This window comes from Crocodylus siamensis, chromosome 2 (genome assembly GCF_052110815.1).
Source record: "Crocodylus siamensis isolate JL-2025a chromosome 2, ASM5211081v1, whole genome shotgun sequence".
NCBI classification, from domain to species: Eukaryota; Metazoa; Chordata; order Crocodylia; family Crocodylidae; genus Crocodylus; species Crocodylus siamensis.
Window position 1 is genome coordinate 276,438,410 of NC_143396.1, and position 17,462 is coordinate 276,455,871.

Here is a 17,462-nt window from a genome sequence, read left to right on the forward strand (position 1 = left end):
CTGTTTCAAGCAGTCTTTTTACTCTTAACCTTTTTTGTAAAATATTTTATTTTTGTAATGTGTTGTAATTTTGGTCCTTTTCTATTTTGGCCTATATAAATATGTCTTTAATTAAAAAGTATTATAGCAGTTACAATATTTCATTCTTTACAAAGCTTTGGGTTTCTGTAAATGATGGTTTGGCACTATAATAGTATGTTCTTGTTTTCCACTGTAGCGCTATTCCGGATCAAAGAACTCCAGTTGCTTCAACTCACAGCATCAGCAGTGCAACTACACCTGATCGCATTCGTTTCCCCAGAGGAACTGCCAGTCGAAGCACGTTCCATGGCCAGCTCAGAGAGCGACGTACTGCTACTTATAATGGACCACCTGCCTCACCCAGTCTATCGCATGAAGCAACACCACTTTCACAGACTCGAACCAGAGGCTCCACTAATCTGTTTAGTAAATTAACTTCAAAGCTCACAAGAAGGTAAGATTTTTATTTAAAAAACAAAAAAACTTGTAGAATTTTTGTTTTCCACTAATCACTTTCTGTTCTTGTTTTTCATTGATCGAGATTGTTTCTGCATCTGAAATGATAGGTGTATTAGGTTCGGGATTTTATTCAGTTTTTGTAGTTATTTGAAAGCTGTTCTTACAGTTTAAAATTACCAAGTCAAATTGGTTTCATTACTGTTGCATGGTGTGAAAGTTGGAGTAGTTCGGCTTCTAGACAACACAATCAGTATGGTGTTTTTTTGTTTTTTTAATGTATATCCTTTACCTCTGATCCTGCAAAGACTTGTTCATGCCTGCCAGTTTAATTCTGATGGGACTGCCTATCATAAGTGTCATCTGTCACTGGGAGAGATTTGATTGGCTAAAATCTTAATAATGGACTAAGGATAACGAACTATAAAGCTTGCCACAGTTCTCAAAATCAGTCAACCCTAGAAGCTGGGCTTAGGCAGAAGTTTTAAGCCTTAAAATTATTTTATTCCTTTTTGGGGGGCACAGTATAGGCATAACCCAGTTCTTAAGCCTCAAGAAGTGTAGCCTCTCCACAGAGATGAAGCAGAGGACTTTTACTTGGACAGAAAGCTTTGCTTGAAGTTACCCCTAGGACCTTACGTTTCTTCAGTTCTTGCAGCACTTAATTTTTAAAAAAATGCTTGCCCTATATAGTTATTTAAAATGGCCTACAGTTCATAGACCACTGTGTGTACTTGAATGGTCACCTTGAGCTTGTCGTCAAAGGAGTGAAGCTCTGGGTACTAGCTTTGTCTTCCCATTCTCTCCTTAAACTACTGCACTTCAAGCTTTGCCTGCTCATTTTGTATTATAGGTGTATACCACACAAGCATTGCTAACTACTGAGTGGTAGGTTTTTTTGTAACCATAAATGTACTGCCACTCAGTCATAGTTTCCATCCTTCAAAGCTCTGTTTGCTAAGTTAACCTGGTATTTCCATTTAACTGACAAGTGATGCTGGTTTGGGAAATTTACTTTCTTAAAAAAAGTTGCAATTGAAAGATTCAGTGCTCACAGTCCAGCATCTGGTAAGTTTTATTTAGCCCTTGCTCCTAATTGAATTTCTGCTGCATATTATTTTAACAAATGACTTTAGATATGTAAAGGCCACACACATGAACAATTAATTATATCATGTAAAGGGAGGGAGGATGGAGCTCATGTCAGCAGGTCTCTTCTGTTTAATCTGGTTTGTCCTAGCTTGTGGCAAAGGAAGCCAAACTGTAAGCAGTGTGTCCTGTTACACTGCAGTAATTTACCCCTGAAGTAGCTTTGCTTACTTAAATTAGATTCAGCAGCATAATGGTAAAGGTAACTTTCCCCACCTCCTTAAAGGGCTCTAACTTACCTTATCTTGAAGAGGAGAAATGTATAGACACATGAGTGTGGAGTTTTTGACAATGGGTCTGTGTTTGTCTCTAACTTTTTTTTTTTTTACGTAGAAATCTTTTGTAAGCTTTGCATCTAGTCAAACACTAAATCCTTTGGGACCATCTTTTTTTCTTTCTCTACTCTTGCTTGTTTGATGATGTCTTTCCTTAATATTTCCATATAGCATTCTTGATGTGACTTAATTGTGTTAGGAATATGCCAGCTGTAAGCTCTGTTCTTGGAACATCATCTGGCATGCTCAATTATTTATCCTATAATCAAGCTTATATTGCCATGAGCTCTGTGTTTCATCTTGCAGCATAAGAAGCTTTTTAAGACCCCCTTTAAAATACTTTTGACAGTAAATAAGATTTTAATTATCTGAGGATTATTTTATAATACGCACATATGAAGCAGTTTACCATGTCATGTTACAGGTTACATGTTCAGCTTGTATCTCATAGATCCCACTTAGGATCAGGGCCTGATTGTGCTAGATGCTGTACAAACTCTTAGGAAGGTGGACAGCTCCTATCCCAAGCACTTGATACGCAAGTTGCTTTTTTTCTCACGTGATATTTGACTTCAGTTCTTTTTTATAGGGAGTACTCCTTGTACATTCATAAAATACTTATGTTCTGGAAAAGGCAGTTCTACAAGCTTTTCCATTAAATATTAATGCATCTTTAACCAAATTCTTGGCACCAACTGACTAAATTGTTTTACGAAGAAATTAGTTAATTTGGGGGCTATAAACTAATGTTAATTGTTACTAATTTTGCAATAATGGAGTTTATTCATTTCAAACAGGAGAATAAATCCAAAGCATCCCTTCTTCAGCACATACAGTGCTAGGGTGTTGAAAGTATTTTTTTCAATAGTTACATTTTAATTCAGGATATGTAGTTGGCAGATTTTTCTCAGAGGAAAACTATACCCAAGTTAATAAAACCGTGAGAGCAGTTTGGCCATAATAAAACCCATTCTTCTAACCTCAAAATAAACTTGAAACATTACTTCTGTGGGCATTTAAATAAAAAATCTCATTATTGCATGTTTCACTTTTTTAATGGGCTTTTTAATTTACTTTGTACAGAACTTTTTTTAATTATTGTTTTGGCTTAATTTCTTTTTAGAAACATGTCATTCAGGTTTATCAAAAGGTAGGATTTATTTATATTTAAAAAAGTGGCGCTCTGCAATTAACCTCAGATTTGGCTTTCTAGCCTTGGTTTTCTAAAAACTAAACTTTCTGCTGAGAACTAAATACTTTTTCTTCCTTGAAAGGAAAATATAGAAATAAATTCATTAACTAACGACAACATTTAAGGATCTGTGGCACCTGTATAACAAGATGCTAAGCATGCCTTGTGAATTCTTCTTTCTTTGATAGAGTTGTTAGTATCAAAAATAATTTTATTCTTTATACTAATACACTTAGCATGCTTATGTTTTGAAGAATGAGCTATTTAGTATCACTGAAAAATGTAAATTAAATTTAAGGTCACAGGCATATGAAGGTAAGTGAATATACATGTTGGGTTTTTTTTCATTTTATTTCATTTTATTAAAGACGTTTTTGAAGCGTCTTTAATGCACTGAATTGATAATAAGTTTAGATATTTAATCATCAAAATAGATCTTGCTTGAGATGTGGAGGTTTGCAGGAAAAATGAACTACTGCATATTGAGTATTTTGAAAGGAAGCATTTGTCAAGCATCTGAAGCAAATTGTTGCTTTTTATACTGTACAACACAAAGACAAACTGAACACCCTAATATAAAGTGTGTAGTTAAAGAATAAAACCTATCCAGTTGCCTTGTTGATAAAAAATAAACGTTGAAAAGACTTTGGGTTCAAAATTAGAATTGAAATGATTCTTCATTTTTTGATCTGGCTATATTGTCTAGTACTGTTCATTTAAAAAAACTGTATGCCACAGTACATCGCTGCGCTAGGCTGATGCAGTCAAGTGTAAACTTTTGAAAGAATGTGTAAGTTGCAAAAAACCATTTTGGCCCAACATACTTTCCTCACTACACAAGTAGAGTTCTATCTGCGCTTGCATTTGAAAATAAATACAAATCAACGTTTATGGTTGCACTCTGTAGTTTCACTTATTTTTCAGTAAAAATGACTTAAAATTGCAAGGAATTATTAATTAGTCCAGTAGGAGATTTTGTATACAGCTCATTCTGTTCCAGCTGCTAAAGTTCATATTTAATCAGGAAAGCAGGCTGTGAAATATACCTTACATACTAGACTTGGACTCGTTTCTTTATTTTTAAGACTCATCTTAGGGCATTTCTCACATATATGCACTGCAGCATTTGTATAAATAGCAAAATTCACGTCAGCACTGAGAAAATGGCAGCAGCGTGCTTTTGAACTAAAATGTATCAAAGGTGTTTTAGTACAAAAGCACACCCCACCATATTTTTCAGCACTGATGTGCATTTCTCTGTTTATGCAAATACATACAACACAGTGTCAGGCACATCGGTTCACATGCTCCACAGACTCGATTATTTGAGTCTGCTCCAACGTGCTGGATTTCTGGCACGTCCGAGCAGACTAACGTACATGTGTAAATACCCTTAGTGATCAGGGCTTTCTCAAATGTATGTTTTAGGGTGATTATAATATGCTGATCGTTACTGAAGTTGAAAGTCTAGTTGGGTGCAAGTTGAGAGGAGAAATATAAGTGGACTGCTATATAGGGGAAGGGAGTTCTCAGAAGAAATTTAAATGTCAAGTTTCTTGTACCCTTGACACTGAGTAAAGGCAAAAACTTAACACAGCATACAGATTGTCTAGTTTTGGGTCCCCCACTATAGAAAGGAAGTGAACAAGTTGGAAAGAGGCCAGCGAAGGCCAATGAAAATTGTTACAGGATTGGGGCACATGACTTCTGAGGAGAGACAGGGAACTGGCCTTATTCAGTCCGCAGAAGAGAAGACCAAGGGGGGATTTGATAGCAGCTGTTAACTCTCTGAAGGGGGGTTTGAAAGAGTATGGAGCTGGACTCTTCTCAGTGGTGACAGATGACAGAACAAGGAGCAATGGTCTCAAGTTGCAGCAAGGGAGATTAGGTTGGATATTGAGAGAGAATTTCTCTAGGGGCGTGGTGAAGCACTGGAACAGGTTACCCAGTTGGGTGATGGAACCTCCATCCTTGGAGGTTTTTAAGGCCCAGCTAGTCGAACCTTGGCTGGGATGATCTAGTTGGGGATGGTCCTGCTTTGAGCAGGGAGTTGGACTAGATGTGACCTCCTGAGGTCCCAGCCCTAATTTTCTATGCTTCTGTGAGCTGCTCAGTTGTATATTTGTGACACCCACCAGTATCTGAGGGAAGAGTCTTTGCCTCATACCAAGTCATGCCTGCTGTATGGCATTAGTTTTTTAGCTGTCCAAGTAAAGCTACCACTTCCATAACTGGAAAACATATCTTACCTTTTTCATCTGTCAAAAAGCTATCGTACACTAGAACATTCACGAATTAAAGGTAACTTTGGAAAGCCGGTTGTTGTCCTTCAGATGAACTAATCTTAGTTTGTTTCTAATGACTCGTCTCCTATCCCTGAAACTGCTTACAGCTTTTCTTGAGGCTGTGGAACTTCCTTAACACCTTTTCCTTCTACATCTCATTGGATGATTCATGACCAATGAGTGGAAACAATATTAGAGTGATTATATCATATATGCTGATAAATACCTTGTGTATATCATGTGACAGAACACAAATTGGATCATACAGGCATTGTATCACATTGTGAACTGTCTGGAAAGTTTGGCTAATTTACCCCAAGAATAATAGATTTTGTCAGTTAAGCTAATTTCTTTAATACATTGCTTCTCAGTAGTCTGTTCTTGTAAACCTGTAGTTTAATTAATTACTATAAATCTAAGAATCGGCTGACATTTTGGAAGCGTAAAGGCTCTTTCTGACATGAAGGCTTACAGCATAAGCTTCAACTTCAGTTGGAAGCATCATGAGGGTTATTCTGTTTTACTTAGTTGTGTGAGCCGTTGTGCTGGTTTACAGAATGTGGCTGTGCTTTGACAGTCACAGGGAAGGAACATCAATAGGAAGAATGATTTTTGCTACTTTGAAAATTTACCCCAAGTACTGTATGTCAAGTTACACATCGCAAAGTACAGTTTTGAGTCTGTTAAATGGTTTCTTTTAACTAGTTTGTTTTAATTTTTAACTCTTCCTGATTAAGTACTTAAAAAATCTTGCATAAAATAGTACTTATTAATTCCGATTTTTTGGCAGGTGTTTTATTGACTAAGAACATCTGGGCTCTCAATTTGTAGAGTAGACAGTATTTAGAAATTGTCCAGATTTAACACAATTTCAGTTTCAATAACTGAAAAACGTCTAAAAAAAAACTAGTAAGTTTTTTATCTTCCTGAAAGCATCTGAACTTTTTGACCAAATGAATCTTGAAACTTCTTGGATCTTTTACTGTTAGGGTAATTAGTTACACTCCTATTTCTAGAGAGACTCTAAAGAGACTGTGGGACTGAAGTGACTTGTAAATGCTTGTGATAGCAAGCAAATATGTTCCCTCGTGCTTCTCAGGGGCAAACAAGACCCTTGACATCCTTCAGGTACTTGAAAGTGTATTGTTTGAGAGTTGAGAAATAACTTCAGATTTGACTTCATCTGCCTTGCTTTCCACATGACTCTTTAGAGCAGTGGTTCCCAACCTTTTTGGACCATGGACCGTGCAGACCAGCATACTGTAGGTCAGTCACATCTGCACTTCCGGTCTGGCAGCCAGCCTGCCCTTCGCGGCCCGGTATTGGGCCGTGGCCCAGGGGTAGGGAACCTCTGCTTTAGGGGATAGCTGTTTTTGAAACCTCAGTATCTGATCAGCCTTACAGCTAATGGATCTTTTCTTCCCCAGCAGTATTCCTACAGAGAATGGCAGGGACAACCACAGACTTCATATGTCTTTTCCCTTTTCTTTCTTCTGTTACCCTTCCAGAGCAGAGAGCCATATCAACTTTGCCAGTGCTACTAAATGACCTATATTTTAATCTATCTTTGTCAGCTCCCAGAATTCACTACCTGAAAGGCGATTGGCATGAAATAATAGCTTAAAATGGTTCTACTGATAATATTCACTATGTTGAAGAAGAGAGCAGTAGAACTATTCTCCTTTTAAAGGGCCTGAACTTGCATCCATTGATTTGTTGGGAATGTAATGTAATTGGTAATAAAATATAGTCCTAAAGACTATATTCTCTATCTGACTTTGAGCAGCCATATTTGTATTGGACACATTCACTGCTATATGTTGGCAGTAATCAAAAAGGATTCCTACTGCAGTGCAAGTTTCATGTTCTTAAAACATAGGCAACATGATTCTAAATAGCTGTGAGATATTTTAAAATTTTTATCCTTCTTACAGTGACGCTGTTTAGATTTTAGGGAGCACTGGATTTGCAGCTGAATAAAGGCTTTTTTTTTCTGCGTCTCAGCAAAAGCTGCTGGTCACAAGACAGAAAGATATATTAAGACTAACCTTGCAAATGCTTAGGGAAGCAGTTTTCTAACAAGGTTGTAGTATTAGAGCCCACTGTATAAGAAGAACAAGATGCAGCCCACCCGCTATCGTCAGGAGAGAAAGCAAAAGCAAGACCTTGGAGATGGAGTCAGCAAGAAATGAGAGAGAACCATCAAGTTACCAGAAGAAGCGAAGGTCGAAGTCTTATGCATGTGCTCTTAGCAGAGAGGCATGTAAATAAATGAAATGCATAGGCAATTCCATGCTAATGAAGTAAACAGTGAACAGAAGTGGAGCTTGGGGTGGGAGGAGAAATGGGTGGAACGAATGTTAATGAGCATGAACCAAAGTGTATAAAATGTGAAAAGAACTAATGTTCAGTGCAGGTCCCCAGTTTGTTGGTTTTTTGGGACCTGGCCCGAAGTTGTCTCCATTCTGAATAAAGCTGTTGCAAGTAATGTGTGCTGGTGTTTGCTCCCTGCTTGCTCTGGCTAATGAGTAACAGGATCCATGAGCAATTGGATCGTCATCTCCCTAGTCATTGGGCACCACATGGAGTCTGGGTCTAATAATCCTGACCAAAACAGTAGCCAGGAGCTGTGCTACTGTCTAGAATAGTATTTTTAGTAATTCAGGAAAATTCCTGAAGCCAAATTTTCAATCTCTTCTAGATAATAGAATATAACTGTAACTAAAATCCTGATGTGACAATTAATATGTAAATATTTATACTAACTCTAGTTTGAAAGCTTTGTCCATTTTTGATTTCTCATTTATCTTCCATATCTCCTCCTACTGTTACTTTTTAAACTGACTTGTATCTTTAATCAGATAATGATTTTCAGAGCAGGAACCATGTTTCCATATGCAGTGTACAGTGCCTGGTTCAGTAAGCTTCTGATTTAGAGTTTTTAAGCATTTGAACAGTAAAAAAAAAAAAAAAAAAATACTTGTTTACTTGTAATGCATAATTTTCTCTTATGTTGCGTAAATCTCTCACTGCTGTATTAGTTTCATTTGTACTGCAGAAGCAGTTAAGGATTTGGTTCCCTATTTCATTCAGATTCTTATGCCAGGCCCTTTACAGGAGCATTAAACATCTTATTCACAAGGAAATACAAATGTAGTACATGCAGTCTGTGACTTTTTTTATAGACCTATATTGATGCACAAAAACACTTTCCTGTAAAATGGTTGGGGTTGCCCCATACACACCACAGCAGATTTGAACCTGCAGAATCAAGAAAATGAGATTAAGCCACCCAAGTTACCTTATCTTCTCCCTCACTTAAAGAAACATACTTCCTTGCCATAAGTTTGTTTCTGGCCTCCTTACCCGTCCTTCTTCTCATACCTGTTTTTACCTGGCTAATCCTCATCTACTGTCATTACTTTGTGGTCTGATGGGGAGAGATAGTGACACCGAGGGAGAATGAATGTTGTCAGGTTCCCTGGGGTATAATACATAATGTGATGTAGGTACGTGTAGGTAAAGGTAAAGCGAGCACAAGAGAAGTAGCAAGGTGTAGCTGTGGGAGATCTTTTCCTCTTGATTCTGTTTGCCTGGAAGGTTTTTAAGTGTAATGTTTATCTGTAACATTGTGTCTTAATTACACTTTCCACCTATGATCTATATGTTACTTAAGAACTGTACGTCTGTTTGCTGCTATAATTATGTTTTAAATAGGGGGTTTTTTTCCAAATATACTTTTCCTCCCAGCACATTGTTGTCTGAACTAAAATGAACATTTTGCATCTGTAGTACAGCATTCCCCCCACTTCAGTATTAGCTTTTTATGAGTATTTAAGTATTGATACAGTCTTCAGTTTAAAAATAAAAAAATCCTAGTTTCTGTAAACTTTGAGGCTACCAAATGCATTTTGATTTGGTTGGGCAAAATGTATTCTACAATTGTTGTGATCTAGAAAACCCATTACATGTACTGTTGCAAGTATGGTAGAATTTCCAATCACTTTTAGCAGCTGTTCAGAAAATGTATATGCTAGTGTAAGATTTGTCTTCTCTTTCCCACTTCCTTTTGCTTCTGCATTCTTTTCAATGAGGCTCCCGACTGAATATGAGAGGAACGGGAGATATGAGGGCTCAAGGTGAGGGTTAATGATTTTTGCTTAAAATGTTACTTAGGTGGGTTTGAACCTTTCTTCCTTTAATGATGTGGCAGTCTGGCTCCAAGCAGTAGGCTTTTAGTTAATTTCTGTGAAACTATAAACCAGAATGATGTTCCCTTATCTTCAGACCAGCTATTAAAGGATTGATTGGCTTGGCTCTAAACTTCCATTTTTCATGTTATTTTTTTCCCTATACATTTATTTGCATTTTAGTAGCTGTAATTGTTTTATCTTGCATCTGGCCAGACAGCAGCTTCTAGGGAGATTGCAAAGGTGCTCTACAGCCAACCATTGGAGGGTACTAACCTGATATTTCACCCTTCTGGAGATTGAGAGAAACAGGGTTTTAGTGTCTTAATCTGAAACTTGTTCTTAATCCAAAAAAGAAAAAGGCAGCCAGGGTCTCCAAAAATAGCCTGTGAATTCCTGCCAAATTTGCTTTTACCAGAAAAATAAAACTTTAAAACATTTAAAAAGTAATTGATCTGTTTTGACTAAAATTTACCTCCATTTTTATTTGAAAATTATTTTTTTTAAAGAAATTACTACTTCATTTGCTGAATTTTTTTATACACTTCCAGCAAGCTGAGAAACTAGTTATTGATGCCACTTAACTAAAGAGCATAGTTTAAAACTATCCCAGTCAACCTGAGGGTTTGTCCTGAAGAAGTTTTGTCTGATAGCACATGGAATTGTGATGTAGGTCTTCTGTTACAATACATTTGCTTAACTTCCTAATTGTGCTTCCACATTGTTTCACAATTGCCTACCAACACAAGAGCAGACACTAGTTCCCGTAAATATAAATTAATCTACAAATGCCTGTAAGAATAACTTGATTTGGTATTTAGTAGTCATTTAAATATATTTTAATTATGAAATTGAACATGCCACTGGCTTTAAATTGAATTAAGCTAGGGAATTTCACGAAGTTTTGTTTGTTTTTTTTTATTGTGATGGTTGGTATAGTTGCTTGAATTCTTTTGTCCCTGTTACAATTTTGGAGCAAAAAAAGTTTTTAGAGAGGTGTCTATCCAGAAGCAGATCTAATACATCTATCTGAACATTACCAGTTACTTTTTTGTAATGGCTTTAATGCATTTGTTCCGGTTCTTTAGCTATATGAACCCTAGCTGAAGTAGAAAAGGAATGTGAAACTAGAAATTTCTGGAACTTTTCCTTTCCACTTCCCCCTTTTTTGCCCCTATTGAGGGTAGAGAATCTTCCAACCTTCGGACTTACGACTGTGCTTCATACTTTTGATTCTGATAGTAAACGTGAACTTTCTGGTTATAACTTCTAGCGTAATGACAATGAGATTTTTTTTTTTTTGTTACTGCTTCACTGAAATCTTACTTTTCTGTACTTTAGTCTGAAAAGGGCACTTCAGAAATTACATAACTTGCAGCTGCAAAGTATCTTTCATGCTTCATCTGTAGCAATCCATGACATGGACCAAAATACTTCAAGATTTGCTTGAGTAATACTGCCTTTTGGCTTGCATGTTTATGGTTCTAGGAAAAGAGCTCTACTTTAGGTCTTTGGAGGAGGAGGACTACATAAGAAGTTTGACTGTCTAAAATGAGAGATTTTAAACTGTTAGATATCGTAGCACTATATTAGTGTAGCATATTCAGTCCCAAAAGAGGTGGTGCATTGAATTGCCGTCTAGTACCCTTCATTCTGTTAGTTCAGTGTCCCAGTGTTTACAGCCTCTGGGAAAAAAGACTGCTGCAATGCAGGGTCTGAGGATTGCAGTAGAGAAAAAAAATCGCAAAGGATTCTGCTGCTCCAGCTTTTCAGCAGTTTCTGTCAATAAGCAGCTGCTGTTAGGGTTGCTTTGGCCTTCATTTAAACCTAAACATGTAACACACAACTGCTACCTTTAGTAAACGTTCCAGAAATTCCTAGAGCATTCCTAGTGCCATGCACCACAGCCCTCATGGCCCAAAAATACAGGCCAGCCCATGGGGCACGGGGTTCATTGCACTGAAGTGGAAACTTTTCTTCAGCCAGGTAGTCATCCGTTTGCTTCATCCTCCCATCCCCGTTCTTTTCACTTGTTACACCTAGTTGTGCTTTGTCTCAGGATGTAAGTTGTAGGGCAGGAACAGTCGTCTTGTGTGTTTGTACAGTTCCTAGCACAATGGGGCCCTGCCCACACTTGGAGCATCTAGGCTGTAACCCCCCCCCCCCCCCCCCCAAAAATGCCCTTTGAATATGTCAGTTGCTATGTTCACACAGGATTTAAGAGGATGTTGGCTGTCTGATTAAATCATCTTTTATTTTTCAGTCGCAACGTAGCTGTGGATCAGAAGGATGAAAACAAGGAAGCTAAGCCCCGTTCCCTGCGGTTTACTTGGAGCATGAAAACCACCAGTTCTATGGATCCTAATGATATGATGAGGGAGATTCGGAAGGTCTTGGATGCCAATAACTGTGACTATGAACAAAGAGAGCGTTTCTTGCTTTTCTGTGTCCATGGAGATGGGCACGCAGAAAACCTTGTACAATGGGAGATGGAGGTGTGCAAACTGCCAAGACTGTCACTGAATGGAGTTCGCTTTAAGCGAATATCGGGAACATCCATAGCTTTTAAAAACATTGCTTCCAAAATTGCCAATGAATTAAAGCTGTAATAAGAAAAAGAATTAAGTTGTAAATTGAGTAGCAATTGCAAGTTTTTTTTGAGAACACCGATGGAAATGTATAGAATAACATTTAGGCAATAACTTCTGCATCTTCTGAATCATGATATTAAAAAAAAAAAAAATTGAAACAAGCTGCTGAGCTGGGAGGGAGAGTTGGACTTTTTTTTTTATAAGTGCACTACAGCATTAAAGTTGCCTACTATGTAAAATATTACCCCTTCTGCTTTATTTCCATTGCTCTGTCTTTGATGACAAACTGAAAAACACAATATACCCATTTAAATATGCCTCCTGTTTGTGTGGATGTGTGAATGTACAGTATGTGTGTATAATATATAAAGTATTATATGTAAGCAAGTCATCTACAACATCTGAGCTGTACTAGTACCTCTTCTGGGGCTAATTTTGGTGCTAAAAATTGAAATGGCCAAGGAGGAAACACTTGAATTAATATTTAAAACAATTGAATAGTTAACCAGTAAAATGCAGGTTTACGGTTCACTGCTGTGTTAAGAAAAAAAAGTGTGAAGGGTTTGGATTTACGGTTGTGAACATTACTCCTGGGTTTTTTTAAGTAGATCTCATAAGAATTAAAAATTCACTTTTATTCAGTAAGTCTTGCATTATATTTTGCCCACCTATTTATTATTTAAGCCTGAAGCAAATTAAAAACTGTAGTTGATTTGTGTATTATATCCTGGGTAAATGTTTCCATTTTTCTGTTCATGCTAAATGACTAAAAATTAATCTTCTGTTCTTTCTGGCTTATTACTGTGGATTACTGTTCAGAACACTCAATTACTTAATTTCTGCCATTGTCCTACAGAATGTAAATAATACAGCTTAATGGAACTTAACTTTTTAATGTCTTGTCTCGAGATAAATGAGTTAAGTCAGACTTGCTGAAAATTGGCTAGTGGGAACTTCAGACCAAGTTCCTGCAGTACAGTCTAGCCTGGTTTCAGTAGAAGGACAAAAGGACTCCATAAATGACAGTGTTCTGGTGAGAATTGCCACAGGTCTTGGATGCTAGTGTTCTTTACACCTGCACAAATGATGGTCTTTTTTCCTTTTGGGTTCTGAGCATTCACTCTGTTAAAAGTCCAAAAGTGGAACTCTAATAACTACTGATTGTTTGCCATAATTTAATAATGACAAGATGCCTGATTAACCACACCGATGACAGTGGACAGCAGAGGTAGTGCCCATTCAGGCTTTCTCTGCCAACTCCTTTCCAATGCGCTTCAACCTATTTGTGGATGTGTTGCTTCTGTCGCTGAGAAGACAGAATTGGCATGGAGTGCGACTGATCTTAGGCCTGTACTAAAATTACTGAGGAGGAGGGAGGGAGGAAGAGAGTTGTGGGACTTTTTTTTGTTAAGCATCCAGAGTAGAAACTTGCTGTATATGAACTCTGGCCAAATCATGTTCTGTAGGCCACAAAACTGCCATCTGATGGTTCCATTCTGTCATTACTGCCCTGGGCTGCATTTGGTTTGTGACCTGGAAGCAAGAGATGCCCCTCACCCATCCAGTCTACCTCCTGGGGCTTGTTTTTTTCTTTTCATGAAACTCAGTTGAATTTTTTTTTAGGGAATTGTGTGGGCAATGCCCTGCTTTATCTACTTGATGTGTATAAATTACGGCTTCTGGTTGCATTCCAAGTGAAGCACCAAAGATGTACTTACTATGATGTTCATTTTAGTGTACACAATTTAGGTTTGATCCAAGCTCAAAATGCAGAATCCTTAATATTTTGCTTACATATTGTGATCCATAGTCTGTAAAGGCAGCAGGCTTCCCCTCTTTCTCTTCCGTAAGCATTGTTATTATGATAAAGAATAATCATGATTGTTAATGTAGTAAATTATTCCTGAAATCAAACATTTTTTTTATTCTATGTATATTATGCACCATGAAATGTCTTTAGAGCTTAAAGTGAAGTTGGAGCTTGATTGGCTGTCAGTGCTGTATCCATGCTTATGCTGCTCAGTAGGATTTTTCCATGGAAACTCCATTTTGTAATAGCAATAAGACATTTCAGGGCAGTTGTAGTTCTCAGGTGGGTATTCACCTACCCTCTTCCTTCCTACATTAGTCACTATATAAGATGTGGGGTTTTCCACACAGGAGTGCACTTTGTTGTCATCACTTTAAACACTGTTCTAATTTATAACATTTACTGATGTAAATCTGTATTCAATGGAAGTTCCAAAAGGTTTCATATTAAATGTCTTCTGCAATACTTTATTCCTATTTTACCTGTTAAGTATATACGTTTCTAAAAAGTGCACTGGTATTTTAAGTTTAAATATTTTTTTAAAGTTTGTACTTATTCTTCTCAGACTATATTCAAAGATCCTTTAAGAATTAATCTGTATTTGAGGCATTAAAATACAACATATGATCTTTTTATTACCATTAGAAGCAGATTCCTAACAATGTTCTTCCCACATACCATGTAAAATTCAGTTGAAAAATGTCATATTTATTGATCATAAAGAAGAGAGATACTTTCATTCCCATCCTATAGTTCAGAAGCTTTATGATTGTTTAGTTCACTGAAAGTATCGCAAAATATAGTTCACTCAAAGATTGTACTAAGAAAGGCTTAATTCAAGAACACAGGTCTGAATTACACATTTTGAGAGGTTCTGTGTGGGCTTAGGGACTTGCGTGGCTTTGAGTTTGCACAATCAAGATCAAGTTATTTGCTTAGATAATTTTAAAAAAACAATCCTTGTTCGAAGAATCAGTGGTCAGCACGTTATGATTCATGGTGGCAGGCCTGGGCTTCTCATAAGGTATGCATCCAGCAGCCAGTAAATGGTTCTGTAACAACATGATTTGAGTCCTGGAGTGTAGTGGCTTCTCTTAAATTTTAGGTGGGTCTTGTCTAAAGCCGTGCACTACTTGCTATCCAAGTCACTCCTAAGTCTGATTCTGGAATCGAGCCACTTGCCTCCAGTTGGCAGGGAGATGTATTTTGGAGGCTGTTCTGCTATATTTTAAGGACTTTCCTTTGGAAATCTTTCTTCAAAGTAATTTGTTCAATACAAATGTTGGAGAGAGGACATTAAAAACTTAACAGCAAGTGAGAACAGAGCATCTCCACCAGGCTTTTCTCTCAGCTAAACCTCTGCAATTCCTTGAAACGGGGAAGAGACCCCGAAGGCACGGAGGACTGTGACAGGATTAGATTTGAGAGAGGAGGTTTCATTTGTCCAGCCAGCAAGGTCTTATGAATTTGGACCATGTTGTGAAAGAGAAAGGTAAGTAATTTGGGGCTGTACTGGCTGTTCCTCCAGATGTAGTAACTAAGCATGTTCCACAGGTCTTTTTTTCAGAGATGCTCTCCAATTTTTTTAAGGAAGCTAACCCCTAGAGAAACGGACCTCACAGGTGGTGGTGGGGGCAGAGGTCGAGGAGAGACTCTGGAGTTATCCTCTTTTAACTTTGGCAATATATAGAGACCTACCTATAGGGAGCAGCCACCATCTTGATTGCTGGCTGCTGTTTGTGTGGCCCCGCCCCTTGGCAGGGGTTGGTGGAGATGCCTTGGTGGGACAAGGGGGGCAGCTGCCATCTTCTCTGCTGCTTTTTGTGCTGCACCTTCCCCTCCCAGCAGTGAGAACAATTGGCTCCCACTAGGGAGCCAACTTTTTATTCAGGTTTTTTTATTTGTCCATTTAAATCTGCAAAAAAAAAAAAATCTCAGATATCATGGTTTCCAAGAAATCTGCAAAGCTGTAGATTAGGATTCCCTAGCAGTGTGGTAAAAGCCTCAACCCAGGGGCTCCATTGTGCTGAATGCTTTAAACAAAAAAAAAAAACCCACAGATGTTAACGGTCCTTGCCTAGGGATCTTACAATCTAAACAGGCAACGGTCAGAATAAAGAACAATTCTCCTATTATCCGTCTCTCAAATAGAGGTGTAGATCAAATAGTTCCCCAAAATTACAGACAAGTTGTACATTCCCATCACAGTCGGCTACAGGCTGTCCTGTATCCCAGTCCAGTCACCTAGCCACACAATTCTATGGCCTGATCCAGCCAAGAGCTGGAATTCTTGACTTGACTTCAGGGGTGTAGGTTGTAGCCACGTTGGTCTAAGGACATAGGCAGACAAGGTTTTTGGGTAAATCCAATATGTTTTATAAGACCAAATCAAATAGTTGTACCTAAAAAGCTTGTAAAGAAGAATTTTTCCAAGTACCCTTCATCAGGCAGAGGAAGCATCTGCAGTTGGTCTAATGTTCTTCCTGGATGGCGTAGTAAAGCAGCCAGAGGCTAGTACGTATGCAAGAAAACCAGTCAGTTAAAATGTAAATAGAGGTACCTAATAGGTGAGAGACAGGTAGGGGAGAGCATGTAGCTGTAGTCAATGGCTGAGAGACTAGTCCCATGGATTTTGGTGTTTAAATTTGCATGGTAAAAAATTGAGAGATGGTAAAGAGCCTTGCTTGGACCAGGGCAAAAAAAAAAATTATTTTGAAGCAGTATAGTAATCTAGCAAATTTCAAAGCTCCTGGATAAGTGGGTCTTTACAGTGGTCTGCAGATCAGCTGTGCCTGACTATGCCATTTCTTGTTTGTATAATAAAATGTTTTGCAAATCCTGTGCTAGAGGAAGTGGATTTGCTTTGCCAGGATTTTCACTTCACAAATATTTTGTTTCAAATTCAGATCTCCAAGGCCTATCCTATTGGTTCCTATCTCATTCTTTTTTTTTCTTTTTCTGTTCCTAGACATTGATACCTAGCAAACATACGTGCAGTCCTGGTACTCAAGACACTAAAGAAAGCAATGCCACTTAAGAATAATTAAGGTCCCTAGCAGCACTTATGTCTGTAACATTTGACTGAAAACTAAATAATGTAAACTTTTCTGGACACAGTAGACTTTACCCCAGCAGTGACTGAGAGCAGATGAGCTGTAGACATTACCAGTGCAGATCCCTGTAACAATCTATATGAAATTAGAGTCAGTAACTTTTGCATAAATGGTGAGCCTCTCAAATTCAAAACTCACCCAGTTGATCTTGGGGTCACTCTTGCCCAGACTTTAACTTTTATAAATCACGTTTCCAGAAAATTGCTTTAAAAATTAAAACAAGGAATAATCTACTTGCCAAACTCACAGACTCTGCTTGGGGTGCCATTGCCTCCACACTCTGGTCATCTGCTCTTGCAGAATACTGTGGCCCTGTATGGGCTTGTTCATCGCACACCAAATTACTGGACACCCAACTGCATGCTACAGTGTGTCTTGTC

At 37.9% G+C, this 17,462-nt stretch overlaps 1 protein-coding gene across 5 annotated transcripts in view; it reads left to right on the forward strand.

The window, feature by feature from the left end:
* Positions 1–12,398, forward strand: part of MARK3 (microtubule affinity regulating kinase 3) — an 81,233-nt gene extending 68,835 nt beyond the window's left edge. For 3 of the 5 annotated variants that reach the window (XM_090034096.1, XM_090034100.1, XM_090034095.1), the window contains 4 exons: positions 218–475; positions 3,025–3,051; positions 9,473–9,517; positions 11,832–12,398. In XM_090034096.1, coding sequence (XP_089890222.1) covers positions 218–475; positions 3,025–3,051; positions 9,473–9,517; positions 11,832–12,177 — 676 coding nt within the window. In that variant the 3' untranslated portion in view covers positions 12,178–12,398. The remainder of the gene's footprint in view (positions 1–217; positions 476–3,024; positions 3,052–9,472; positions 9,518–11,831) is intronic. The other 2 variants (XM_090034098.1, XM_090034099.1) reach the window with 2 other exon arrangements.
* The last annotated feature ends 5,064 nt before the right edge of the window (positions 12,399–17,462 follow it).